The sequence below is a fragment of the Leuciscus leuciscus genome (genome assembly GCF_965113295.1).
Source record: "Leuciscus leuciscus genome assembly, chromosome: 5".
In the NCBI taxonomy this organism is placed as follows: domain Eukaryota; kingdom Metazoa; phylum Chordata; class Actinopteri; order Cypriniformes; family Leuciscidae; genus Leuciscus; species Leuciscus leuciscus.
Window position 1 is genome coordinate 37,232,577 of NC_138729.1, and position 21,928 is coordinate 37,254,504.

General features: G+C 37.1%; 1 protein-coding gene across 19 annotated transcripts in view; it reads left to right on the forward strand.

The window, feature by feature from the left end:
* The window catches only part of arvcfb (ARVCF delta catenin family member b), a 216,249-nt gene that overhangs the window by 114,163 nt on the left and 80,158 nt on the right, over nucleotides 1-21,928 (forward strand). For 12 of the 19 annotated variants that reach the window (XM_082169428.1, XM_082169419.1, XM_082169430.1 and 9 more), the window contains 3 exons: nucleotides 15,530-15,688; nucleotides 16,705-16,725; nucleotides 19,529-19,639. In XM_082169428.1, the coding sequence (XP_082025554.1) occupies nucleotides 15,563-15,688; nucleotides 16,705-16,725; nucleotides 19,529-19,639 (258 nt within the window). In that variant the 5' untranslated portion in view covers nucleotides 15,530-15,562. Of the gene's footprint in view, nucleotides 1-1,160; nucleotides 3,572-15,529; nucleotides 15,689-16,704; nucleotides 16,726-19,528; nucleotides 19,640-21,928 lie in introns of those variants that run through there. The other 7 variants (XM_082169420.1, XM_082169424.1, XM_082169422.1 and 4 more) reach the window with 3 other exon arrangements.

The window sequence follows — 21,928 nt, forward strand, 5'->3', positions numbered from 1 at the left end:
TTCCAGGCTGTTAGGACAGAAAGCCTTGAGAGTTTCTTAGTATTTCCTTCCTGGACTGATACAATGCTCTTAGTCTTTCTGGGTTTACACCAAAGCTCCAGCAATAGCATTTGCTATTAGCAAACAAATTGACACTACTGTTCAAAAGTTTGTGATTTTTTTTCTTATGCTCACCAATTATGCTTATGCTGCATGTTTTGAAAAAACAATATTGTGAAATTCTATTACAATTTGTTTTCTATTTATTTCTGTGGTGCAAAGCTGAATTTTCAGCATCATTACTCCAGTCTTGTTACATCTTTCAGAAATCATTCTAATGCTGATTTGCTGCTCAAGAAAACAGTCGTTCTACTTAATATTTTTGTGGAAACTGTGATCAATATTTTATTAGGATTCTTTGATGAATAGAAAGTTCAAAAGAACAGCATTGATTTTGAAATGGAAAAATAAAAGTCTTTACTATAATTTATCTTTTAAACAAAAAAGTACTGATTTAAAAGAAACAAATCTTATTGAACCCAAGCTTTTGAATGGTAGTGTAAGCATATTTTGCACTGTTTTGGTTAAATGTGTTGGTATTTCAGTAATGATTGATTCTTAAGTGCTACGCATTCGAAAGCTAGGATTTGGTAATTAAAAAAAAAACAGGGAGAATCAGAAGTTGGATGTTTTCATGTTACTTGGCTGATGAATGGAGAGTTGTTGACGTGATTTTGACTAAGTGATTTTGGCAGCTGTATGGATGAGCTGTTTGGGTCACTCTCTTCCAGGAATCCAACTGTAATTAGATGGAGCATGCTGGATATCTCTGGACATGACACAAACATGGATGCACGCAGACACACTCACCAAAACAAGCCATCTCTCTCAGTACTGCCTCTTCCTTCCTGTATTAATGAGGGTTTGATATCCGGCTGGCTGTGGGCAGCTGTGATATCTCCTATTCTGACCCTAAAAATAATTCAAATCAGCTTAAGTTGCCCACACAACATGTTTAGCTAAAGTATTTTCTGAATGAAATATGATTTGCACAATGCTGTAATGTTCTATTCAGAACATAGTGTTGCTATGCAATTGTTAGGATTTTTTTCATTAAATAATACAACTGTAAAATGATTTTTTTCAGTTAATTTACATTTATTATTCATTTTAATTAAACATTATTATATTTAATTTAATAATATAGTTTTTTTTTATGCTTAATGAATAGTCACAGGAGAAGCCTCAGTGCTCAAAGCTTCATTAGATATTTAGAGATCTATCTCACCTTAGCTTCAATTATAGATTTGGTTTTGATTTTACAGAGACGATTGTTGCTTCGGGAGTCTCTTTGGCACATTTCCGGCTTGTTACAGAAGTGTTTGGTAATCGTCCTGTAACTTCTGTGAGCTGCGGCTAAAACGATAATTTATGATGAAACTAGATTCAATGATACTTTCATAAAGAGCATGTTTTACAGGTCACGGTTTGTACAGTACTTGTCAGAGACTCGTTGATTGTTCTAAAAGCAAGTCACGCACAATAATGCCCTTTGTTTTTGCTTAATGAAAGAGCAGTCTTTCTCCATTGTAGAGTAGGGGGAATGAATTAGATGCGCTTCAGCTATTGGTTTATTATCCACAAGCTCTTTTGTTGTGTGCCATTAATCTATGATTAGAAATCCAAACAGGCAATTAGGAGGCAATATTCCAGAAATCAAAATCCAATCTGCCGCTAATCAAACACACCTTCGTAGTGGGCTGCTGAAATTGAATGGCAGTGGGCTGGAATACATTAGAACTAATGATGCCCCAGTATCACTCTCTTTCTGTTTTATTCTCTTTCTCTCACTGTGTATCTCTTTATAACTCGTCCCTTTGCTTTGTCTTCTCACATTTTTTCTCTATTTGATGGACACTATATAACCCACTTTGAGAAGGCTCTTACCTTTTGAAAGATGCACAGTTCACACAGGAAAAAGTTATACAAGTTAAATTTAGTATAATGAATATATTTTCTTAATATATTTTTATATTACAGTTTTTCCAAAGAGTATATTTCAGAGAAAGAGCAAGATGCTTCGAATTTAAGGCATTTATATTTATCAATTTATTCAAATAATCAGTGTTTAATAAACACATTCATTTAGAATGCTGAAAGATACCTAAAATGTCTTGTATCATAATATACAAGCAACAAGCTTGAGCTTTTCTCCTCCGCTGCCTCCAAAGCCCCAAGGATCAGATCCAGTTTCTTTATGTAGCTTGTGCTTTTAGGGCTCATATGGATCCTAAGAGAATATTGCTTACAGATGGGCCTTTCACATGAGGTATGAATAGCCACAACATCTCGGCGGCACAGACAGGACCGGCTGGGTTTCTAATGGATCATCCGGCCTCTCCTCGATTTCACAGGACCGTCTCTGTGACGCCGTACCGTGCAGATGGTGGATCAAGCTCCCAGACGTTGTTCCCGAACGCTTCTGCCGCGCATTGCATGCATACACGGAACAGCGCTGCAATGCATTAGTCAATGGGCCATGAAATGCCAGTCGCTTTTAGCATTTGTGAAGTATAGTTCAGGTGCTGAGAGCCTCTTGAAGTGCATAAGTAATGTTTCTGCAATGAGATGGATGACTACAACCCCAGTTCACAATGGCTATTCGTTATAAATCTATGTATTTGATGCATAAGGCTTCATAAATATAGAATTGTGAAGAATATAACCACCTTAAACAGGTCGAGGAGCAGGATAGATTGCATTGAGCCCAGAGCTCCTTGTGTACGTCTCTCATGCACTGCGCCTTAAAGGAACACGCCATCGTTTTTTTAAATGGGGGTTATTAATATACCGATATTGACTTGGGACTATTGGGGTGAAGCACAGGCGAAGCACTGCTACTTGGGCGCAGAGACAAAAATGCGTTTGCCCACCTATCTAAATGTAGGGGAGATGGTGAATAACCCCTATTCCAAAAAACAGTGGCGTGTTCCTTTAAGTCACTGGATATATTACACAGCCTTTATCTCACTGCACAATATAAGCCATGCTGTAAATCAACAAGGGCTTCCATGACAACATTCCCTTCCTCTTCCTGAAGCATGTGCTATAGAGGCAGCTCACTCACTGGTGTGACTTTGTGACCACTTGCTCACACACACAAGCAATCATAAAGTCTATCGCTGATTTAATCACTTCTGAGTGGCTGCGCATTAGGACAAGATAAGGATGTGATAGACAGAAAGTGAGAACGGCGCAATCACTCATCCCAGACTGTTAAAATGTCCATGACAGGCCACCGCCGCTATCCAGCCCTCTGAGTGACTGTATTTCAGTGTTGTGCTTCAGAGGCAGGCTGGTCCCCTAGGCCTGATATTTGATCTGTTAACAGCTGGACCTTCAGTGGCAGAAGCAACAAACAGGACAGCGGGAGCCAGAGCAGTGACAGGGGGAAGTAAAACACATGTCTTTCCTGCCCTGCCCATGGCCGCAGCCCGGAGACCCTGCATGAACTGATCTCTTGGCAAAGGTTCCCTGGCTTTCCCTGGAAGAGACCACATTGCTGACTCGCAGCCAGAAAACAGTATTTGCGGTGCGTGTTGTTGTTGTTGATGTACGTCCATATGGGCCTTTGCCCTCCAAAACCCTGCAATAGCAATAGCCTGAAGTTGCTTCACCCATTTCATGCAGTGTTACTGTGTATTACTCCCTCTTTTTGGCATCCTCTAGTAAAACAAACAACTCCCACAAGGTCATTGCACCTCCCATAACCTGGTGTCATCAAAGAAAAGTTATTCTGTAGGTTGAAATTTGTAATAAATGATCTATTAACCTAAATCCTACAAATTAATTTCACTTCTTTTGTTCTTCCTTTTTTTTTAGATAAAAATAACAGATTATAGTGGTAATTTCCAGAAATGTGCAACAATTAAAAAAAAATTTTTTTTTTATAAGAATACCACCTTTGCTATATTTATGCATTATGTTGATACATTTAAACTTTTAACAAACTACCTATGGACAATTTTTTTCTGACTTGGAAAGGGGGATGTTGAGTGTGGTGCACAGCCTTGCCCAGAAATGTAGTAATAATAATAATAATATATTTTCAAAATTGTTAGGCTATTAGATAGCTAGCTAGGCTAGCCTAATGGTGTACTATCTAGCTTTAATAACATGATTACTAAGGATGAGCAATATGACCAAAATCTCATAATTAAACCACAGCAAAACAAATACCTGCCTAATAGAAGTTAAAAGTTCTCAAGTAATTAGTCTATTTTAAGTAATCAGCTAAACCGCCAGTAATAAAATAAGAACAAAGAAATAAATGCAACATAAAAGATGCAGATACAATCAGTGCTTGATTAACATTAACGACACAGACAGCAGCCAGTTTAATAGGTTGCTTTCACTTTAAGACTTTAAATCACTGATCCAATACTGACACACGGCCAAACTCTTTGTTCACTTAAGACATAACTGCCAAGATTGACATTTTTACATAATTTGTGTGTATTTGACCGTTCAAGTGCGATAAGCCTAGAAAGAGAACGCACAATTCGGTACTTTCACGCTGACAGGCGAAGTAATCTGCAGCCAGTCTGACATCGGTCAGTATGTCAGTGGAGTTCTTTACGTGATCTACTGTGCTTTTAATAAATCTTCTAGTATTGTCAAGCTAATCATACTTTTTTTTATTTTGTCATTCATCCATCTTAATCACATTGCCCAGTTTTTGGCACTTTTTTTGGCAGGTGAGAAAGGTTCGCTTTCATTTTGTTTCGCACAAACAACTGACATCACGTGCACAACATCTGTATCCTCGTGAAAATAATGAATTTCAACTGTAATTAAATTAGGGATAATTCAATTAGATGATTATAACATATTTTTGTGAGAAAGTTTGTTTTTATTGCTCTTATTTTGCAGTGAAATGGCGAATTATGCTGGACTGCAAAAAAAGTGACATTTTGTTGATTTTGCCTATTGTATTGAGTGATTGCGGAATCGCGAAAAACTGGAGGGACTGACAGGCTAACAAATTTACACTCTAGCATTGCATTCCTCTAGCATATTATCCTGCTATCTTAGCAGATGTCTTAACTGTTTTGATTATCTGTTTTGACCTAAATTCTACATTTTTATTTGTTTGATTGTTTAAAATTAATCAATTTTAAATTAATCAATGTTTTATTTTATTTATGACCAATTCGCCTAACATCGTATAGCATACCATTATTTGATAAGCCTGCTAACTAATTATTATTAGTTATGATTTTTATTATCTTATTAACACAGTGCTGTAATTTTTTTCTACGGGTTTCAATAATCGCAAACTGTTTTTGTATTGTACAGTTGGAAGGGTTTAGGTTCCTTTTTTTGACTGCTGTTTTCTTCTTACTGTGTTTACCTAGTTTTATAGGAAAACAGGATTGATATATGCTCTGACTGTGTTGTCAGGGTTGCATTCCAGAAAGGGAGCGCTGACCGTAAGCTGAATTATATGAGTGAAAGTGTGAGAGTGCGGGCAACTGTGTGCTTTTTCAAGCCCTGCTGTAAAGCCACGCCATGCCAGAAATCTTTCAGAAGGGTGTAACTTGGATACGTGACTAATTCTTTCCAGATGTTCAAAATTACCGTCGGAAAAATATTTTTCATCTAGCGAGACTGGTGGGGGGTAAATGGAATCACATAGATCATGTATTTTTATTAATTATGCAAACAAAGCTTGAAAACTTGTGCCAGACGAAAAGTTGTGCTTCACTGAGTAAATACTATTTTATTTTTTATTTTTTCAGAGAGAGAGAGAGAGAGAATGGTGTTTTTTTGAGATTTGCCATTTTTCGTTTTTTGTTGTTTAGACCTGGGAATCTGGAACAAAAGGGGTGACCAAGGGCACCAGTGGAGAAAGAGAATGGCTTCTCAAAACTGATGTTAGAGAAACGGATGCGGCCAATGTGTGAGGAATGTCTAAAATGAGGCCCCCGTGTTCGTAGACGATGAGAGGACAGAGATTTGGCACTGGATCACTCAGGAGGACAAAGAGATTAGCAGAGCCATTATAGGCCGCTAGCCTCTATTCCTCGCCTTTTCTCTTTCATCCCTCTTCCTTCCATCCCTTTTTTAGTTGAGTTAATCTGCCAGCCGTCGTCTCTAAATGCATTTGACCATCCGTTATCTTTGGAATGTTTAGGCCAACCCCTCCCTTCCCCTCTTCCATTGGGACGTATCTGTCCATTGGTTTGGCCCTTTGGCTTGAGAGTCAGACTCAAATCTTCAGCTTCTTTCTTGTCACTCATCGTGTCCCCTCCATCCAATTACCCTCCATCCATTTTATTTCCACTCAACTTCCCCGGGCAGTCATACAGAGAAGATCCGTGTGCCCTCTTCTCAGTTATTTGTTTTTTAAATTGTCTGATTTATTTGCTCAATTTTCCACAAGTACAGCGCAGTGAAATGAAAGCTAATTCCCGCTTGCTGTCACATCCTGGCATGGCGGGTGTGACTCTCGGTCATGAAGATGGATGCGGGAAAAGAAGCAAGTTGATGGGAAACTCTTATGACCCAAGGTTATACAAACGCTCTTGGCAAATGGATTAACTGTGTAAGATCCTACCGATGATTGCTGCTGTGAGGTCTGACTGAAATCCTGTTAGCCAGAGCACGATGCATTACTGACGGCGAGGCTGCGGCCCAGGTGATGCATGGCAACTGTAATGAACAAAGTGGAGGTGCGAAAACTAATCTTCTCTGTATCTTGCAGACCTTCTCCGGAGTGATATTAAGCTAGTTGATGATGTTTTGTTCAGTTTTCAAATGGTTATGAAGCTATTAATCAGACACAAATGAATCGAAAGAACATCGGAGACACTTTTCATTCAGAGTAGTGCTGGAATGGAATGCAATGGGATACTGCACAGTATACAGTGTATACTGCCTCAGCCTGCTGTTTTTTTATGTATTTTTTTATAGTTGGTTAAACAGTAGTGAAATAGGAAAGATTAATTGGAGACAATTAAAAAAAAAAGAAGTTATTTGTGTATTACTTAAGACTTATACTATTGCTACGGTGTATAGTATGCGTTTTCTGTATGCACACTATCAGGGAAAATTGTTTTAGTTTTAGCTTCTCTCTGAGGCAGAACCCTTAAAGGTACACCTTTGTGACCTAATAAAGGGTGCATATTGCTACCTTAAAGGTTTAGTTCACCCAAAAATGAAAATTATCCCATAATTTACTCACCCTCAAGCCATAGGTGCATATGACTCTCTTCCTTCAGCTGAACACAATAGGAGTTATATTAAAAAAATATCCTGACTCTTCCAAGCTTCATAATGGGAATTGAATAGTAACAGGGAGTGAATTTGAAGCCAAAAAAGCGCATCCATCCATCATGAAAGTAATCCATACGACTCCAGGGGGTTAACAAAGCCCTTCCGAAGCAAAGCAATGCTTTTTTGGAGGAAAAATATTCATATTTATAACTTTTATAAACTAGAATCGCTGGCTTCCGGTAACAGCCGTACGCGAGTTGAGTTCCGGCCAAAGAGTGAACACTGACCCGACGCATGATGTATTGACGAACGCGGAAGCGCAGAGGATTGTCACGAATTAGAAGTCTTAAATGTGAATTTTCAAAAAGAAATGTCGGAGAAGCTTGAGTTTGTTGCCCAGCCCTATTTTTTGTACTACGAGAGGCATCTACTCTCACCTAAGCTTATGCTACTCCTACATCTTACTCGACTCTCTCGTGAACGTGTGGATGGCCGTTACTGGAAGCTAATGATTACAATTTATAAAGTTATAATTATTTATATTTTTCTTACAAAAGTTTTCGCTGAAAGAAGAAAGTCATATACACCTAGGATGGCTTGAGGGTGAGTAAATTATGGGATCATTTTCATTTTTGGGTGAACTAATCCTTTAAGGAGTATCAGGTACAGAGGTATACCTTTGAGGGTTTTGCCCCAGTGACAAGCTAAAGGTAACATTTTTGCACATTTTGTCTGACAGTGTGCATCTAGAACATTTGCATACTGTACTAAATATGCATTCTAAATACTGGAGCAATAGTAAGAGCAGTATGACATTATGATCTCTTTCTCTCTCTCTCTCTCTCTCTCTCTCTCTCTCTCTCTCTCTCTCTCTCTCTCTCTCTCTATATATATATATATATATATATATATATATACACACTAAAAAAAAATGGTTCTTCAGCGGTTCTTCAGGGGTTCTTTGCGGTGGTTAAGGAGCTATATAGCACCACTACCATTTAAAGAACCTGTTAAGCCCAGTTTGGTTCTTCAGCGGTTCTTTAGCAGTTCTTTGGGGTGGTTAAGGTGCTATATGGCACCTCTTATGGTTCTACATAGCACCATTTGACAAAGGTAGGTGCTATATGGCACTTAAAGTGGTTCCCCTATGATTACAAGCCAATGAACCACTTTTAGTGCTATTTAGCACCATTTTTGTTTAGAGTGTATATATATATACAGTGGTGGTCAGAATAAATGGCACCCCTGGTAAATATGATAAAAAATGGCTGTAAAAAATAAATCTGCATTGTTTATCCTTTTGATCTTTCATTCAAAAAATGTGCAAAAATCAAACCTTTCATTGAAGTAAAAGAATTGAAAGTCGGGGGTAAATCACATTATAAAATATAAATGTTTTTCTCCAAAACACGCTGGCCATAATTATTGGCACCCTATTATTAAATACTTTTTGCAACCTCCTTTTGCCAAGATAACAGATCTGAGTTTTCTTCTATAATGCCTGATGAGTTTGGAGAATAACTGACAAGAGATCAGAGACCAGTCCTCCATACAGAATCTCTCCAAATCCTTCAGATTCACAAGTTCATGTTGGCGCTTCTCCTCTTCAGTTCACCCCACTCATTTTCTATTGGGTTCAGTTTAGGGGACTGGGACGGTCATGGCAGAAGCTTCATTTTGTGCTCAGTTACCCATTTTTGTGCTGATTTTGATGTTTGTTTTGGACCGTTGTACTGATGGAAGATCCAACCACGGCCCATTATAAGATTTCTAGCAGAGGTACTGTAGAAGGGGTTTTGATTTTTTATCTGTTGGTATTTGCTAGAATCCATAATACCTTGTATCTGAACAAGAAGTCCAGGACCTCCAGCAAAAAAATAGGCCCACAACATATAAGATCCAGCAGTATATTTAACCGTAGGCATGGGGTACTTTTATCCCTGTTTGCACCAAACACATCTGGTGGGTTTGCTGCCAAAAAGCCCTCTTTTTTTTTGGTTCATCTGACCATAGAATCCGGTCCCTTTTGAAGATCCAGTTGTGTCTGACAATATTTTTTTTAGGCTTTCTGACCCCCAAGACTCAACTAATCTCTGCAATTCTCCATCTGTGATCCTTGAAGAGTCTTTGGCCAGCCACTCAAACTTTCCTCCTCACCGTGCATTAAGACAATATAGAAACACGTCCTCTTCTTGGCAGATTCGTAACATCTTTAGTTGATTGGAACTTCTTAATTATTGCCCTGATGGTCAAAATGGGGATTTTCAATTCTTTAGCTATTCTCTTACAGTCACTTTCTATTTTGTGATGCTCAACAATCTTTTGCTGCACATCAGAACTATATTCTTTGGTTTTACTCATTGTGATGGATGATTAAGGGAATTTGGCCTTTGTGTTTCCTCATATTTAAACTCCTGTGAAACAAGAAGTCATAGCTGGACAATTTCATGTTCCTAGTCACCCTGGTGTGCTAAATAAAGGTATATATTAATGGGAATTTACTTCAGAGATTTTGATTTTTGATTCAGGTTTGATTTTTGCGCATTTTTTGAATGAAAGATCAAAAGGATAAACAATGCAGATTAATTTTTTTTACAGCCATTTTTGGTCATATTTACCAGGGGTGCCATTAATTCTGACCACCACTGTATATGTATATGTATGTATTATGCATCAAAGGTAAAAAAAAAAAAAAAAAACACCCTTAGAACAAAATTAGAAAGGCTTTTTAGATGTTTGAGGTGTGAAGTGTGGAGAGCACAAATGTTGATCTCTCAGCTTTACAGACGGGTGGTCTTTTTATCTAGTGTGGATCAGGAGCAGGCCTGATAGCAAAGTATCTCCGCTACTCAGAAGCTTTTTAATTGCCAATGGTTTTTTTCTCATTTGCCTATCTGCTCTATTTGCTCCAGCTCACCTTATCTTCTCCAGCTCTGTCTCAATTTGCCATTATGGAAGACTGATGTTTATCTCACACACCTCACCGTCGCTCCTTACAGGGAAAAGGGTGAAATTAAAACCCACCTGGTATTTCTTTTGCATAAGAAACCATGCTGTGCAATTACCAAACCCTTAATTATGTGCAGATTCAACACAAGAGGGTTTGAAATGTGATATAACACTCATGAAAAGGCCTTGGTGAAACTCTTGGTGAACTGCGCTCGTTCTTTCTCTAACTTGTTTCCTTAACAAAGTAAATTTAGCTAAGGAACGCCTGACTCTCCCACAGCTTTTAATCTGTTCTCAATGCTCAGAGAGTTGTTTGTTAAAGTATTTACTACATGTATAACTTAGAAAGAAGTGTAAAGAAATCTTTGGTTAATGTATTAGACATGCCCTATCTATCATCAGTCTACTGTCTTTGTCTGGAAGAAAGGAGTTGTACTGTAGGTGTTCCTTTCTTCCTTAAATTAGATCGTCTTAAATAATTTTCTGAAGCCCGTAGGGTTGCCCAGAAACTCCCGTCTCAATTCTGTGAGATATGCTTTATCACTTGCAAAAACACACAAACGTGATGCGGGGTTCAGGAGTTCACCTGTGTAATAGTTGTCATAAAGGAAAAGCTGCTATCTGTGGCAGCAGATTTCCCCCATGCGACGCGGATCATCCATGATAAAGACACCACTGAATGATGCTCAGGTTGGTGGCAAAATCCTCAGCCTGTCTTTGAGCTATATCTGTCAGGTTTGGGGTAGGTGGAAATAGCGAGGACTCAAGTGCAGGAAACAAGGGCTTTTTATTAATAATAAAAATAAAACAAAATACAAACAAAAACTACCCAGAGGGGGAAAACAACACTGACTGGACTGGACAACACACAGGAGGAACATAACAGGGTAAAGTTACAACGACGAACCAGAACAGGACTTCTTCTTCTGATTTTTAATGGCAGTTGGCAAACAACTTTTTAGTGTGCATTACCACCACCTTCTGAAATGGAGTGTGGATCAAAATACCCTACTTTACCCACTACAAAATAAATGAATAAATATATTTAAAACAAATAATCCTTTGATTATGCTTTTAACTTCCGCCTTACTATAATTTACTGCCATATTTACCTCTGGAATCCAGATAAATGTCACTATTGCTCCTACTTTATTGAATCTGTAAACAGTTTGGGCTATTTCCAACATAATGTCCTGTCTTGCTTCTGACTGCATGTTTTTGAAACTGGTTATCGCACTACTTGAATCTGACCCTATTAACACTTTACTTGGCTTATTTTTTTCTACCCACTCAAGGGCTAAAAGAATGGCCAACATTTCTCCTGTAAACACTGACAAATTATCATTAACTCTTTTATTTAACATCACATTTAATTCTGGTATAATGAACGCTCCAGCACAGGACCGAAAACATAAGGAGAATAAATAGGGAGAGCAAACAAAGCAGGTAACGAGGGAGGACAGGTGGGGTAAATGAATCAGTAATCAGATAACAAGATGGGCGGGGTTAGACAATGGACAGGAGAGCACATGGCACAAGGAAACATACATGACAAGCCATGTGCTCACACCAAACATGACAAAAAACACAAGCACATGCCCAGTAAAACAAATCACAAGCCATGTGCTCACACAAATTGAGACATGAACATGCAGCCAATGAGAACACTCATAAGCCACGTGTTCACACAGAACATGACAACATGAAAGCACACAGCTAGTGGAAAACACAAGCTGTCTGCTACACAGCACAAGACAAAACATGACATGAAAGCACGCAGCCGATGTAAACACGAACCGCGTGCTACACAACACACATGGACAGAAGAGCGTATGGCCCGAGAGAACTCGAAATCGCACGCTCACACGACAAGACAGAGCGCATGAGAACGAGTGTAAGCTCATCCTGTGCGCTCACAACAGAGGACAAACACGCGGAGCATGAATGTCCGGATCCCGACACAGAACCGAAACCAAACTAGACAGATGTGCCGGGATCCAAACACCACGCCCCGCACATGTAACAAGCCATACAGACAAGAGAACGCTCGAAGCCGCACGCCCACACAAAGACATGACAAAACAGGAGTGTCAGAGCTCTGTCACAAAACCAAGAAATAAACTAGACAGAAGTGACAGAACCCTGACAATATCTCTGTCCGGCTGACTGAGGAGACTTTTTTTAGAACAAAAAAACTTGCTAATGAGTGCTGTAGGATTTTTTTAAAGGTAATTTTCACTGGGAAAACAAACTTCATGGATGGCTGGTGAACATGAAACATGAAACGTTTTGCATACTGTGTGTATCCTGAAAGGTATTGATGTCATGGTCAGGTGTTTATTTTTATACTGTAAATAAACTAGATCTGGCTCCAGCTCTCCCACAGATCTAATTTTGTTTCTGTATATTTCTCTAAGGGTTTGGGTAAGGGCCAGTGCTGTGCTGATCATGATGTTCAAATATTAGGTACTTTTGTAGTAGAACAAAAAATATCTATCAGTGGTTTTAAGGATTTGTAGAAAATGTAAACATTTAAATGTGAGGAACTTTTGTAGTAGATCAAAAAATGTCTATCAGTGGTTTTGAGGATTTGTAGAAAATGTAAAAAAAGAAGAAAAAAAATCAGCATATGGATCTTGTTTTCCAGCAAGAATACCTGAACATCCTTAAAAACAAGGTCAGTTTAGTTTAGAAGCAAAACCTCATAAGATGCCAAGACTTAATTTCAGAGAATGTATGCATCTTCAATAATAAAGTATTTTAGTATTTTTCACCGGCAGTTTTTTATACATTATGAAAAAAAGTGTGTATATTTTTATATTCATGATACGTTCTCATGTTTCAAGTGGACAACAGGACAATGATGTACAATATCTGATGCTTTTTACTTTGGATGCAATAGAGAATTAATTTATTTCCCGTAAACATCTTTTCACTCCTATTTGTCTTAAACACTTTTCTACTGAGCTTCTGAACTCTGTAGCTCCTACAAAGTGATCGTTGGCCTCTCTGAAGCTGCTCCCTAGAGTATCCTCCTCCGAGCAGAGAGTTTTATGAGACGACCTTTGATGTAGCCTCCGTTTCATGATAATTCAACCAATAATGTCCCCGGAGACAACAACATTGGAATTTATTTTAGTCTTCACAGCTTTTCACAGCTGTCCTTCAGTATGGAAATGATCCCTTAATGGATTTTAATAAAAAATCTTGTAAATTTCCATTTTAATGATTTACAAATAATGGACAGTTACGAGAATTTTATAAAATAATTAAGAATTTATTAGTCTGAGAACTAAACTAAATTTCAATATAGATTTTGTAATTCCATACAAATATATGGAATATATATATATATATATCCCTTCAGGCTGGCAAGAAATGACCATGAGGTGCAATCAACATATGTGAAGAACCAAGACCCAGTTTCAATTCCTATTAACATAAGGCCATTTAGAACCAGACACATTTAGTGTCCATTTCTCATGTAATGCCACGATTCCTATTTAAAAAATTCATGTTGAAAAGAGGCATATTTATCTGTGCTTTCACAAGGGAGCTAATAGGCTTTTTAAAAGTATCTCATTACTTTCTCATATTGTATTCTGCTCAAGCTTGCTTCTTGGCTGTCAGAAAGTTAATCAAAGCTTTGTTTCTGTGTGGTACGCCTGCATAATCCATGTGGCACTCAGCTATTAGGAGCGAGGCACTTCAGATAAGATGTTTTTATCCTCATCAATCATCGGTTTCAGTCAATTCACTTATACTGACACCCCTGTCTTAGACCAATTAATGGAACAATTAAAACGAAATCACTCCAGAAGGAAGAAAAAGTTTCTTTTGACTTCAGTTTCTCTTAGAAGAATGCAGTTCTGAGGTTGGACAGGCAGCCGCTCGAACTGCCAACGCAGAGGAATGATACTGACACATGAAAGGCTAGAAGTCAATGATTAGTGAGATGGGCTACGGATCAATTTGGCCTGCCACAGACTTTGAAGCCTTCCGCTATGCTAATCAATGAAAAACTGCCTACTCGTTAATGCCTTCAAAGATGGATGGAAAACAAATGGCTACCTCTGGCATCATCCCTCATCAGCCCTCCTGTGCTGCTGCCAACACGCACGCACGCACACGCACGCACACACACACACACAGTTCTCCCCAGTCTGATTGTACCCTCAATGTTTGCTGTTGTTTCTTTCTGTGTCATTTACAGTTGCCTCAACCACCTTTGCTTCATATTTTCATTTGAAGCAAGCACTATAGCTTCAGGACTTTTGATTGTTTGTTTGTTGTTTATTTACCTTGTCTGATAACACAAGGTCTCAGGGGTGTTTTCTGTTTTGTTTCTTCTCTCTCAAGCATTTTTTTTTTCTTTTATTATTGTACCCTGTCCCTGAAGATTCAACTGTCTCTATATATAATATAATAAAATATAATATAATATAATATAATATAATTCTGTTTTTGTTGCATAATACAGTACACACAACTGACAGTGAAGACTTTTACATAAAGAGTTATATTTATATTTTTATTACAAAAGATTTCAGTCATAAGAAAAAACAATCCAAGTCACTTGAATATTAGTTTTTAGATAAATATAAAAAGCCTTTATTATTTCATGGCTTACATTTTAAAAACAGGTGACAAGCCTAGATTTCTATTTCAAATAAATGTTATTTTGAACCAACCTCTATATATTTATATATATAGACACCCTCTACATTTATCACATGATCACAGTTTATTCACTACAGTTTATCAAACCAATTGATATTAAACTGGTTTTGGCCATCCTTCTGTTAGACTGTCTCTCAAATTAATTAGATCTAATAGCTGTCAGCTGTTACGTTTAAGGACACAATTAGATAATACCAATTTATGTCAACCAATTACCAAGCAATGCTTAATTTTCAGTCTGTGGTGTAAAAAGGTCGCATTAGCAATTAAAGAAAAAAACACTTAAGCAAAACATGGTCAGGTCAGGTGTGTGTATGTATGTATGTATGTATGTATGTATATGTGTATGTATGTATTTGTTATCATATATAACAACCTGAAATATTACTTTTTTAAGTTTCCAAAAGTTTAATTACATACAAAATGTGTTGCTTTTGTTTTGAGACGGATATCACTGAAAAGTTTGGTTTAGGGTTAAAGTTATTGAGTGAGTCATATTTGCTTTCTTACATGAAAGGTTTACCAAAATTAAAATATTCCCTCATCTATAATTTTAATCTGTAAAAAGGTTTCCTTGAATGCCCAGCTAATCCCACAGGAGTGACATTTGACCTTGAACCACCGTCCTCTGCTTGTCCCACAGGAGCAGAGCCCCAGTAACCAGACATCACTGGCCATGATGCAGGAGCCCCAGGAGGTTGTGGAGGAGACTGTCACTATAGAGGAAGACCCCGGCACACCCACCTCTCGTGTTTCTGTGGTTACCTCAGAGGACGGAACTACACGCCGCACAGAGACAAAGGTACTCCTGCTTACAACTGCCACATTTTAGAAATATCTTTGTTTACATTATTATGTTATTATTAGCTATGCAAATGCTCATTTATGCTTACAGCATCTCACAGTACATTTACATTCATTTACAGCAACTTACATTTATGTTTTATTTACCTTACCTCAAGTTTATCAGGCAAAAATCTCCCTCTAAGAGCTGTTTTATATTTAACAAAAGACTTAAAAAGTAGTCTTACTTAATATCAGAAATTACTGTATATATCATGCATTGTATAAAATGTGGAATTATAGAAGAAATAACTGTTTTTACATTTTAAAAAAATCAGTATTTTGTTTAAAACGATGTTCTTTTAGTATTATAGTGTATTTATATTTTGAAGTTACATGTCTTTGCATTTTTACAATTTTAGTTAGTTTTAGTAGTTTTGTTAGGTTTTTTTTGCCATTTTTATTTGTCTTTTTAAAATATTTCTATTTAGTTTAAAATGATTTTATTTCAGTTTTAGTAATTTTATTACTTCAATTCAACTTATTTTATTTCAGTTAGTTAACAAGGCAACATTTCTAACTTTATTAAGTTTTTGTAAGTTTACATTTTCATCTAATTATTTACATTTTATTTTATTTTATTCCAGCTTTATTTCAATTAACAAGTTTAAGTTAAAAATAGCTCCTCCTGGTAAAAACCTTTTGTCCAGATTAGTGGGAGGTGTTGATGTGGTTCACAGTAGTCAGTGGGTTTAGCCAATCAGCTCTTTAGTGATGAGACAAAGAGATTAACAGACTAGTGCCTCTTTACCAGTCACACAGCTCAGATGTTTTCAACCCGAGAAAGCATTTTGCTATAGTCTAGGTTGGAAAGTTGAAAGAATTCAACATGAAAATGTCGCTCCTAATATGCAAAAGAGAAATTTAGCACACAGTTATAGCAGTAGCTCTGTTTAGATCAAACCATTTATGTTGTACTTTTGTAAGCCACACAATCTTGATTTCCCTTTACTTTTGTTTTGTTGTTTATAAAAGGACAATGTGACTAATATGAAGGTGAGTTCAAATCTCTCTCTCACATAAGCTTTCTCACACACGCCAGTCACCATTATTTGTGCCCATTGAAGCTCAACAATGCATAGCATCTCAGCGCTGGTGTGAAATCACTGCATAAAGCTTCAATTGGCTGAGCGGTCACCTCTTAACGCCCTTTACTGCTACGGTCCTGTTCGTAATCGTAGGTTTACATTCCCCTTGCAGATTCTGCTAAATGTCTATCATTTTTAAAAATGTTAAGGGATCATGCAAATTTCCCTTTTTTAAATTAAATACTGCCCTGATGAAGCTGTGGTTACGCCAAATTGAATGAGCAAAGTTAGTAACTTGAGAAGAAAGCTGTTTTGGCATATTATTAGGTGCAGTATTTAAACTTTTGAACAAGATTTGTGTTATTTTAGTTATCAGTTTTTTTGTTTTATACTTAAAAGTCGGCATGAAATAAAATTCACACTCTGCATGAAATAAAATTCACACTATCTATTTTCTAAATGCATCGCATTGATTTTGTTGCGACTGATTCATCCATGTATGTTTAATTTGATTCATTTTTAATTTTTTAATCAACATATCATAACCAGTCTCCAATTATTTAGCCCAATTAAACCCCATTCCATTCTTACAATCAGTTGCAAGCTCGCATTCAGATCTGCCTTCATCCAATCAATAACAGATGGAACCGAGTTTTCGCCCTACATTTGTTTTCTTTTTCGATTATCCATTTCACTCATATGGACGTCACAATATGGAAGAAAATATCTGCCACTCCTTCTATCTCACTTCTTCTGGGCAGTACAAATTAAACAGCAAAACTTATGTTCTCTCTTACTTTTTAAAAATGCTAAACATATTACACATTCTGCAAAGGGCATGTACACTTATGAGAAAAGGATCATGTAAAGTGTACAACCCATATCACATACTGTTTCAAAAATAAACAGCTATATGCATGCACAAGCATTAACCAATGTGCACATAGAAACGGCCCTGTTCTGCAGTGTAACACAAATGACTGTCGATACATAGTGGAGGGAAGTGAAGGGTAAAGAATGATCTTACTGCTGCACTGTTTCTCACCATTAGACCACTCACACACGGCCAAAGTTATGAAGCACACAAAGGAATAACATCACAGTTTGTTTGGTGTATGTGTGCACAGATGTATGGGTCCTTCTGTCACATGTTAGTGAGTTTCAGCTGATATGGGGGTTGTGGAGACAAGCTTATAGTCACGTAAATACATCACCTCCAGCCAGTGTAGGATAAATTGCTCTGGGTCGAGGGCAAAATCCTAGCGCTCTATTACTTCCTGGATGTGTTTGAAACTAATGTTCACAGTCAACATAAATGTACTTCCTAAAGAAATTGGCACCATAACATCTTATCTAATGCTCTTAAACAAATTCATCCAGAGATACCCAAGGAAATACTTCGACTGCACTGCTTATTTCTTAGTAGAAATTAGGGATGCTCAGATCGATCGGCCGATAATCACATTCTCTGACTCGATCGGTAGTCTCTAAATTTGTCCGATCTCACAAACCGATCGTAATTTGAATGCAACATAAAACCGAAAAAAGTTTCCGCTGACGTGCATGCAAACTAGACCGGCTTTTGCGCCACATTCTGCTTTGTAACTTTGCAAAACATTTTTATTAGGATCTCGGGTATGGTAGGTATGAATGGACGATGTGTCAAGATCAATCGAACAGTGTTGAATGATCGGGATCGGTATTGGCCGATCATGATGACAAGAAATCAGTGGCCGGTATTGGCTACAAAAATCCTGATCGGAGCAAAGTAGAAATGGAATTATTTGAAAAATATAAAAAAATGGATATTGATGAATTGATTCAATCATATGCTTCATCAGATGCCATTTTTATTCTTTCCACCATTGAATCGCATACACAGCAATGTGGGATATCGTAGGCAGCATAAATGTACCCCATAATCCTGTGCTTACAGAACAAAAAACGACTAGATGAAGGCACTTTAGTTGACAGGATGTTGAAACATTGAATACAGACATACCTGTAGACATACTGTATACTGCTTATGAAGACATCATTTTGCTGCCTTTATTTTCATCCATTGGTGTACAAATTAACTTTGCAGGGTTGTTTTAGAATAGTGAAAATGTTTATACATATTGATAGGGATTCTATAACTGTATAGATTATAGTAGTAGATTAGAATGAGTAGATTATAGACTAGAAACATTACAAACTGACTCAAAGATTAATTAAAATTGTATCTAATAAAATTAATAGCCAAAACATAATTTATAAAGAATAAGAAAAATATTATTAATGAAAGAATATTGAATATTAAATAAATAACACAAATTAATGAAATATTATTGCCATTCTTTTAGTTTAAAGAAAAAAACAGTTTACATGTAGAAGCCTCAGATAAAATAATGTGTTTCTCTCATATGCGTCTTTCTCTGCCTCTGTGTTTTCTCCTCTTGGAAATCGTCCAGCTAGAGGAACATTCAATTAAATGCTGAAATTACTCTTTTGTGAAGGACAAAATGAGACAATAAAAATATTTTGTCTCAAAGGCATTCTCATGTTTTCTTGTTTAGCCAGATAATTCATATCGAAATTAATTCTCTGGCCCAGTTTGTGTTTTGGAATATTCTGGACTATTAACGAGGCTTCATGGGAAAAGTTTTTTTTTTTTAAACAGGCTTTCATTTAACTGTTTTCCTTTCATTCTTACAAGGCTTAACATTTCCATTATATCTATATATCCTTTTCTGACTAATGCCTCCTGAACTGACATACTTTCACTGTAGGTTACCAAAGTGGTTAAAACCATCACACGACGAACCTTCCAGCCAGTGGTCCTGACCCAGTCCAAACCATCTACTCCCATTCCTCCATCTACACCATCTGAAACAAAACCAGTAAAGAGTGCTTTTGGTTGACATCTCTGCCTCCCGTCTTTCATCTCACTAACTGTGTCTGTAACCCACAGCTGGTGTGGCAGTGGTCTGTAAAACTAAATACCAGGGAGATCATAAAACCCTTATAGAACTGTAAAATCTATGGCCATGACGCCTGCATGCACCTTTTAACAGGCAAACATTAGTGTAAACAGCCATTGCTGTAGATAGACACCTTTCATTAGAGGCAACAGTAGCCTTGGTGGTTAAGCTTAGTCTAAATATAAGCCTCAGTGTCCTTCTACCTTTTAAACTTGCCCATGTTTCACATTCAATTTCAATAACCTTTTTAAAGTCAACATGAAATGCTGCTTGCAATTAATTTTATGTAAAAAAAAATATATATCTTTTTTTATATTTATATCTTTTTTTATATAAATATATGTAAATTAATTGAGTAAAAATGCATGTTTTTCACCGGTTTTCGCTAAATAAACACAATTAAGCATGATATTTCAATAAGCAAGAAAATTTGTTTCAGGAGAGAAGAACAAGTAGTTATATTTAATTTTTTTATATATTTGAAACAATGTGCGGCAGCACATCACATTCACATTATTCATTCACAATAAGAACTATAACTACTGTATTTTTTCAAGCACATTTTTATAGGTTGACTTTAAAAGAGATTGGTGTATGTTTTCACATAATATATGTTAACCTCATGTGTGGGTGTTAAGGAGTGTTCACACTGACAGCATTTTGTAGAGACGGCGCAGCTTAAAGTTGGGACGGCATGAGCAACAGAGACAATTGGCGATGCAACAGAGAAGCAACACTGGCAACAACCAGTAGTAGTGCAGACAGTCAGTCTTACAGCTACATATGTAATTCACCTTATGAATACAGCTGGATAATGCAATCGAGTGTAAATGCATACTTGCAAACAGTACAGCAGTTAAGATGACTTCCCCCAATTAAATTGACATGGGGGTGATGCTGCATTTATCTTATCTATCTGTTTGTCAAAATCAACAGCAGCTCACCAAAATAGCGGTGTACTCCAGTGGTAAAACTTACTCTGAAGTATACAAATGTGAATATTTGTGACTCTCTTTGTGGTAACAGACCTCTATAGACACAGACACATCCCTTGAGATATTACACACTGACAACTGGCCATGTGGCTTGTAAGGGCTCACACACAAATTCAAGCAGTCATGGTTCATCTTCAATGACGATTAATTTTTATCAAGCTCATTAATTTCCAAGATGAATTTACAGCCATGGACAAAATAGCCAATTAATTGCTCTGCAGAATTCACTGAGCAGCAAATTGGTTTCTGTATCAGCATTGAACCTTCAGGAGCAGCAGCACTCCATCCTCTTGACGGGCAGACATTTTTGTAGAATAAGGGACTGGATTAACACTCAGAGGGGAATAGTGATTTATTTAAGTTGAGTCATAAAGACGTCAATGCCCAGTGATAGACACGGAGAACTAGAACATCATTTAGGTCCCATGTAGTCTTGTGGCAGTTCTTATGTTGATAGATTTAGTGTTGTCATACAGTATACACTGCTCTCTCTTAGTAACATACTGTATGTGGTAGTGGTTTCCTTTGTAAGGTTCCTCAAAGGGGTGTGTTTAAAAGTAAGTCCCTCGTTTAGTAAAAAAGTTTATCATATTTACATACATTGCTGATCCCAAACTTTTAAACAGCAGTGTATTTAAATGTATTTATTTATTTTGTTTTCTAAGATTATAATGAAGAGAACTTCAGGTTGACAAGTGATGACAAGCTGACAATTCCTGTAGCAGTAATGTAGCATTTAAAATGTTTTCTATAGCAAAACATACCCTTAGTCTCTTCGTTTAACTAGTAAATAAAGCTGGTCCTAGGAAAAATAAACTGATAGCAAAGGTTTCTTTATGATGAGAAACTTTGTAACGACTACTGAGAATGTTGTTGAAATGTGTGTCCATATATTTTCAGTTCCAGCTGTTTCATTACTGATGAACACAAAGCATTTTAAGGGACTGGAAAAGATCTTCAGTCATTTTACTGCTACTCAGCCAGCTCACAGTGTGACACCCACTTCCCTGCTGATGTTAGACCACTAAGTCAGTGTGCTACATTTCACTCATAAATGCCTGTGGTTGTTTTGGCTGCTATGATTTGAGCAATCTGACATAATGGCTTCATTTTGAATGGCCCTAATATCACATATATGCCCTGCATAAGGCATTTAAGACAGGGAACAACTCACTCTAGACTCACTCTGCATAAAAAGCAGAAACCTTCACTT